At 71.0% G+C, this 7,357-nt stretch overlaps 1 protein-coding gene across 1 annotated transcript; it reads right to left on the bottom strand.

The window, feature by feature from the left end:
• Positions 1 to 1,622: 1,622 nt before the first annotated feature.
• On the bottom strand, positions 1,623 to 5,757 carry ZNHIT1 (zinc finger HIT-type containing 1). Its single transcript, XM_087777879.1, has 5 exons — positions 5,612 to 5,757; positions 5,358 to 5,528; positions 4,288 to 4,367; positions 2,904 to 3,073; positions 1,623 to 1,914 (listed from the first exon to the last, which is right to left on the bottom strand). The coding sequence occupies exons 1-5, from the start codon at positions 5,631 to 5,633 to the stop codon at positions 1,893 to 1,895; spliced, it is 465 nt and encodes a 154-aa protein (XP_087634005.1). The 5' UTR covers positions 5,634 to 5,757; the 3' UTR covers positions 1,623 to 1,892.
• Between the last annotated feature and the right edge of the window lie 1,600 nt (positions 5,758 to 7,357).

Here is a 7,357-nt window from a genome sequence, read left to right as displayed (position 1 = left end):
ACCCGCAGGAGGCCCCAGCAGAGCCAATCGGGTGGCGGGGACCCCCCCGCTTTCCCTCTCATTTGCATCTCATTAATATTCCTCGCCCCAGGCTCCGCCCCCCTCCCGTGGGGAGCTCGGTCCTCCCAGCGCGGAGATGGGGGGGGCGGGGAGGGGTGGTGCCGCTCTAGCCGCCCTGGCAGCCACTCTATGGTGCGCCTGGTGCTGCCTGGAGGACTTCGCGAGTCCTCCAAACCATAGAGATGGGGCCAGGCTGCCCCGCAGAGCCCCTCTGCACCTCCCCGGTGCTTCGCTCGGTGGTCAGCTCTAGGGCTGCCAGGGCACAGAGGCCTCCAGACCATAGAGAGCTGCGCCAAGGGAGCCACTCTGCACCTCCATGCTGCGCTTCTCTATGGTCACAGGTGGAGTCCTCCCAACCATAGAGATCTATCCTAAGGGAGCCACTCTGCACTGCTATGTTCCCTCTCTCTATGGTCATGGGCACAAAGGTCTCCAGTCCTCCAGACCATAGAGACCTGTGCCAAGGGAGCCACTCTACACTGCCAGGCACCCATTCTCTATGGCCACAGGCAGAGAGTCCTCCAGACCATAGAGATCCCTGCCAAGAGAGCCACTCTGCACTGTCATGCTCCCCTTCTCTATGGTCACAGCCACAGAGTCCTCCAAACCATAGAGATCTATCCTAAGGAAGCCACTCTACACCGCTATGCTCCCCCTCTCTATGGTCACGGGCACAGAGGCCTCCAGTGCTCCAGACCATAGAGGTCTGTGCCAAGGGAGCCACTCTGCACCTCCATGCTGTCATTCTCTATGGTCACGAGCACAGAGTCCTCCAGACCATAGAGGCAGGCCCAGAGCAACCCCCCCGCGGCCGCTCTGTACCTCCTTGCGGCCCCTCTATGACCGCAGAGCCCGCCGACACCATAGAGAGGCCGCTAGAGCGTTCCCCCTCCCCCAGGCCCCGCTCTATGGCCCCGCCCCCTCCGGAGGCCACCGAGCGCTGGTGCCTAGAGCGGCGCCCTGGTGCTTGCTGGGCCGCCGCTGACGCCCCTCCCCCACAGCCCCCCGCCCCTCCCCCCCGGCCCCGGGGCATCATGGGATGGCGGCCGACGAGGCCCAAGTGCACGATGGGACGGCGGGGGACCGAGAGGGAGGAGTCAACGCGCTGATTGGCCGCCGCAGGCCCCACCCTCGCGGCTGGTGACGTCACAGGAAGTGGCTCCCGGCAAGGGCAACGCCCTCCGGACTCTTCAAGGGGGTGGGGCCCGCCTCCAGCAAGGGGTGGGGCCCCACCCGGCCAATCAGGGCACAGAACGCTCTTAAAGGGGCGGCGCCCGCGGGTGGACATTTGTCGGCAGGCAACAAATCAGGGCTGTGGGGGCAGGCGGCCATATTGGAAAGCCAGCGGGCAGCCAATGAGATTGCTGGTCACTCTTAAAGGGCCAGGCACCTTTATTTTTTTTAGGCTCCTTTTCCCCCCCCCCCCGCCCCTATTTAAAGGGCGTCCGTCCGTCCGTCCGTCCCCTCCCCAAGCCCTTCTTAAAGGGGCGGCCGCCGTCGGCCATCTTGGCCTCCACCTCAGGAATATTTGTCCGTAGACAAAAAAAGAAACCAACCACCAATCAAACCAAGCGTTTCTTAAAGGGGCGGCGCCCACCCTCAAGGGGGGGGGGGGGGATTTTCTGTGTCGGCCATCTTGAGGGCGTGGTTCTTAAAGGGGCAGCTGTCTTGTTCTCACCTCCAGGGCGTGGTTCTTAAACGGGCGGCCATCTTCTGCGGGGAAGGGAGGGGGCGGGGCCAGCCCCTGGCGGGACAGACGGACGCGGAGAGCGGGGGAGGTGACACCTGGGCGCCTTTCTTGTCCCCAGAGGTGACAGCGGCGGTGGCCCCCGTCACACCGTCCACTTCAGGCACCTGCGGGGGGAAGGAGATGGCTCAGGGGGGGCCCCGTGTCCGTCTGTCCCCTGTCCCAGGTGTCCTGGGGGTCGTCTGTCCCCTCCCTGTGTCCCCAAGGGTCCCCAACCCCAGACTGGGTATCCCAGTATCATCCCCAACCCCATACTGGGTGTCCCAGTGTCCCTCCCCAGTTCCCATACTGGGTGTCCTGGGGTGTCCCCCCCCATCCCAGGTGTCCTGGGGGTCGTCTGTCCCCTCCCCATGTCCCCAGCCCCATACTGGGTGTCCCAGTATCCTCCCCAACCCCATACTGGCTGCCCCAGTATCCTCCCCAGCCCCATACCGGGTGTCCCAGTATCCTGCTCAACTCCATACTGGGTGTCCCAATGTCCCTCCTTGTGCTCATACTGGGTGTCCCAGTGCCCCCCTCCCCACACCAGCTGTCACCCTGTCTCCATATTGGGTGTCCCAGTGTCTCTCCTGTCCTCATACTGGGTGTCCCACTGCTCCTCCCATCCCTGTACTGGGTGTCCCAGTTTGCCCCCGTACCGGGTGTCCCAGTGTCCCCCCCATACTGGGTGTCCCAGTTTGCCCCTGTACCGGGTGTCCCAGTGCCCCCCCCCATACTGGGTGTCCCAGTTTGTCCCCCCCGTACGGGCTGTCCCAGTGCCCCCCCATACTGGGTGTCTCAGTTCACCCCCGTACCGGGTGTCCCAGTGCCCCCCCCATACTGGGTGTCCCAGTTTGCCCCTGTACCGGGTGGCCCAGTGCCCCCCCCCATACTGGGTGTCCCAGTTTGCCCCCATACCGGGTGTCCCAGTGCCCCCCCCACCCCCTTACCGGGTGTCCCAGCGTCCCCGTGCCCATACTGGGTGCCCCAGTGCCTCCCTGTCCCCATACTGGGTGTCTCTCTATCTCCATAATGGGTGTCCCAATGCGCCCCCCCGTCCCCGTACTGGGTGTCCCAGTGCCCCCCCCATACTGGGTGTCCCAGTTTGCCCCCGTACCGGGTGTCCTGGTGGGTGCCGAGGCAGCGGCTGGAGCAGTACCGGGCGCCGCAGGTGACGCAGGTGTAGGCGGAGGGGAAACCGCAGACGGCGCAAAAATGGCGCTGGGGCAGGCGGGAGGGGGCGGCGCAGGCCGAGACGTAGTTGGGACCCTCGGCCGCGCTCAGGTTCTGCGGGGGGGGGGGGGGGGAAAGGGGTCAGAGGGGGGGCTGGCGGCACCCCAAAACCCCCCCCCGGCACCCCAAAAATCCCCAGCAGCTGGGGAACGGGGCCAGGGGGCGGGGAAAGAGGCCGAAAATGGGGACGCTGCACCCCATAAACGGCACTCGTGGCCCCCCCAAACAGCCCCCGCGCTCCCCAAAATTCTCTAAGTCCCCCTGGGGTGCCCCAAATCCCCCCAGACCCCCCCGCACCCCAAAACCGCACTCAGGACCCCCCAAACAGCCCCCCCCCCCCCCGAAATTCTCTAGCAGCCCTAAAGCCCCCGGGGTGCCCTAAACACCCCCAGAGCCCCCCAAAGCCCTGGGGTCCCCTCCGGAGCCCCCCAAAGTCCCCTCCAGCCCCAAGGCCCCCCCAGAGGCCCCCCAAAGCCCTAGGAACCCCCCAGAGCCCCCCCAAGACTTGGGGTCCCCTCCAACCCCCAGGGCTCCCCAGAGCCCCCCAAAGCCCTGGGCCCCCCCCCGACCCTTGGGATCCCCTGCAGAGCCCCCCAAAGCCCCCTCCCAGGCTGGGCCCCCCCCCCCCCCCCCCGAGTCCCCCCAAGCCTCAGGGTCCCCCCCAGAGCCCCCCAAGACTTGGGACCCCCCAAGATCCCTCTAACACCAAGCCCCCCCCCAGAGCCCCCCCAAGCCCCGGGCCCCCCCAGAGCCCCCCCAAGCCTCGGGGTCCCCCCCAGATCCCCCCAAAGCCCCAAGAACCTCCCCAGAGACCCCCCAAGCCCCGGGGCCCCCCCAGAGCCCCGGCGCCCCCCCCAGAGCCCCCCCAAGCCCCGTGGCCCCCCCAGAGCCCCCCCCCCAAAGCCCCGGGCCCCCCCCAGAGCCCTCCCAAGCCTCGGGGTCCCCCCCCAGAGCCCCCCCAAGGCCCCAGGAGACCCCCCAGAGACCCCCCCAAGCCCCGGGGCCCCCCCAGAGCCCCCCCCCAAAGCCCCGGGCCCCCCCCAGAGCCCCCCCAAGCCTCGGGGTCCCCCCCCAGAGCCCCCCCCAAGCCCCGGGGCCCCCCCCCGAGCCCCCCCAAGGCCCCAGGCCCCCCCAGAGCCCCCCCCAAGCCCCGGGGCCCCCCCAGAGCCCCCCCAAGCCCCAGGGCCCCCCCAGAGCCCCCCAAGGCCCCAGGGCCCCCCCCAGAGCCCCCCCCAAGCTCCAGGGCCCCCCAGAGCCCCCGGCCCCACCTGCTCCTCCAGCAGCGCCTGGAAGTTCTTGCGGAAGCGCAGTTTGAAATGGTCGCCCCGCGTCTTCTTCTTCTTCTTCCCTGCGGCGGCAAAGCCCCCACCCCCACCCTGCTGCGACCGGGGGCGGGGGGGGGGGGGGGGCCGGGGGGGGGGGCCGGGGGGGGGGGGGGGGCCCGGGGGGGGGGGGGCCGGGGGGGCCCAGCCCCAACACCCCCCCTTCCCCCCAGCTCCCGCTCCCCCTCCCCCCAGAGCCCCCCACTTATCAACAGCCCCCCAACCTCCCAGTTCACCCCATTTCTCCTCCCCCAACTCCCCAGAGCCCCCCAGCCCCCCCCACGAGCCCCCCAGTTCCCCCTCCCCCCACAGCCCCCTCAGTTCGCCCCCTCCCCCCAAGCCCCCCATCCCCCAGACCCCCCAGTTCCCCCCTCCTCCCCCCATCCCCCAGAGCCCCCCAGCCCCCCTCCTCTCCCCCAGAGCCCCCACCTCCCCTATGCCCCCCTCCCCCCAGAGGCCCCCACCTCTGCCACCACCCACCCTCCCCCCAGCTCCCCCCTCCCCCCAGAGCCCCCCATCCCCTGGAGCCCCCCAGCCCCCCCACCTCTCCCTCCTCCCCCCTACCTCTCCCCCCACCCCCCACCCCCCCACCTCCCCTATGCCCCCCTCCCCCCAGACCCCCCTTCCCCCCACCCCCCCATGCCCCCCTCCCCCCAGAGCCCCCTAGCCCCCCCACCTCTCCCCCCAACCCCCCACCCCCCTCTACCCCCAGCTCCCCCCTCCCCCAGAGCCCCCCAGCCCCCCCACCTCTCCCCCTCCCCCCAGAGCCCCCCCATCCCCCAGAGCCCCCCCACCTCTCCCCCCTCCCCAACTCCCCCTCCCCCCAGAGCCCCCCCATCCCCCCCACCTCTCCCCCCTCCCCCCAGAGCCCCCCCACCCCTCCCCCCTCCCCTACTCCCCCCTCCCCCAGAGCCCCCCCATCCCCCAGAGCCTCCCCGCCCCCCCACTTCTCCCCCCCACCTCCCCTATGCCCCCCCTCCCCCAGAGCCCCCCATCCCCCTCCCCCCCCTCCGCACCGGTCTCGGCGGTATCGGCGAAGTGGGGCAGGCGCTTGCCGGGCCGGGGCAGCCCGGCCTGGGGGTCGTCCCCGAAGTTATCGTTCTCCAAAGCCTCCAGCTGCCGGTTCAACCGCCGCTGCCGGGTGGCTCGGTCCAGGACCCGCCGCTGCGCCGCCTCCGGGACCCGCCCTGCCAGCGCGGCCGTCACCGGCGGCACCGGGGACCCCCCCCCCGGTCCCCGGCCCCGCTCCCGGCCCCGCTCCCGCCGCTACCTGAGGCCTTCTTCTCCCCCATCTTGGTTCCCCGCGGCCGCTTCCGGTCCGTGGGGAGGCGACTTCCGCCCTGATCTGAGGCGACTTCCGCCCTTAGCGGCACCCACTTCCGCCCTCACTGGGCGCCGCCTCACGCAAAATGGCGGCGCCCCCTACGAGCGCGGCGCCGTCAGCGCGGCGGAGGCGCCGCCATCTCGCGTGGGGCGCCGCCGCCTTGCGCGAAGCCACCGCTGTCGCGACTGCGTCGCCGCCGTCTTGGGGTGCGGCACCGCTATCGTGACTGAGGCGCCGGTATCGTGCCTGCGCCGCCGCCATCTTGAGAGCGGCGCCGCCGCCATCTTGAGCGCGCCCCCTCCCCGCGCCGCCATTTTGGTGGCGGCGGCGCCCTCAAGCCCCTCCCGTCCCCGCCCCCTTTCCCGCCAAGCCCCGCCCCCTTTCCCCGCCCCCCTCCTGGCAACGTGGCAGCGGGGCCCCGCCCTCCCCTTCGGCCCCGCCCACCGGCCCCTGATTGGTGGGAGGGAAGGGGCGGTGGGCGCGGATTGGCCCTTCCGCAGGCCCCGCCCCCCCGGCGGCCCCGCTGCCCGCCATGGCCGCGCTCCTGCCCGTCCTCCTCCTCCTCCTGGCGCCGCTGCCCCCCCCCGCCGCCCCCCTCAGCCCCCCCGGGCCCGGTAGGAAGCGGGGGTCAAGGGTCAGGGGGCAGGGGGGGTCGGGGGGGTCAGGGGTCAGGGGGGAGGGAAGGGAGGAGGGAGGGGGAGGGAGGGAGGGGATGGGGGGAGGGGGCAGCGGGGAGGGGGCAGCGGGGGGCAGAGGTCAGCGGGGGTCAGAGGTCAGGGTCGGGGGGGTAGGGGGCAGGGAGCAGGGGTCACCGGAGGTCAGGGGGCACGGGGGGGGTCAGGGGTCACGGTTGGGAGGCTCGGGGGCAGCAGGGGTCAGAGGTCAATGGGGGTCGGGGTCAGGGCCGGGGGAGGGGGGCGTCAGGGGGCACCAGTGGTCACTGGAGCTAAGGGTCATTGGGGGTCAGGGGTCAGCAGGGAGGGGTCAGAGGTCAGCAGGGGTCAGAGGTCAGGGTCGGGGCAGTGTCAGGGTTCAGCAGGGAGGGGTCAGGGGGCACCAGGGGTCAGGGGTCACTGGGGCTCAGGGTCATTGGGGTTCAGGGGTCAGAGGGGAAAGCTCAGGGGTCACCAGGGGGCGGGGTCACTGGGGCTCAGGGTTATTGGGGTTCAGGGGTCAGAGGGGAAAGCTCAGGGGTCACCAGGGGGCGGGGTCACTGGAGCTAAGGGTCATTGGGGGGTCAGGGGTCAGCAGGGAGGGGTCAGAGGTCAGGGTCGGGGCAGTGTCAGGGTTCAGCAGGGAGGGGTCAGGGGGCACCAGGGGTCAGGGGTCACTGGGGCTCAGGGTCATTGGGGGTCAGGGGTCAGAGGGCACTGGGGGTCAGAGGGCAGGGTCATGGCAGTGTCAGGGGTCAGCAGGCAGGGGTCAGGGGTCACCAGGGGTCAAGGGTCCCTGGGGCTCAGGGTCATTGGGTCATCAGGGGTGAGAGTGGAGGGGTCAGGGGTCACAAAGGTCGGGGTTCAGACAACACCGGCGGGGTCAGGGGTCATAGAGAGGGGTCAGAGGGGTCAGGGGTCACGGGGGTCAGGGTCACAGGGAAGGGTCAGGGGTCACAGAGGGTCAGGGGTCACAGGCAGAACGAGCGGAATCGGGTGTCCCTGGGGGGGGGGGGGCTGGGGGTCAGAGATCAGGGGG

This window comes from Nipponia nippon, unplaced genomic scaffold (assembly GCF_047370975.1).
Source record: "Nipponia nippon isolate SJK-2023a ecotype South Korea unplaced genomic scaffold, ASM4737097v1 scaffold_41, whole genome shotgun sequence".
NCBI lineage: Eukaryota > Metazoa > Chordata > Aves > Pelecaniformes > Threskiornithidae > Nipponia > Nipponia nippon.
Note: the sequence above shows the minus strand (reverse complement) of the source record. Positions and strands in the feature narration are given on the sequence as shown.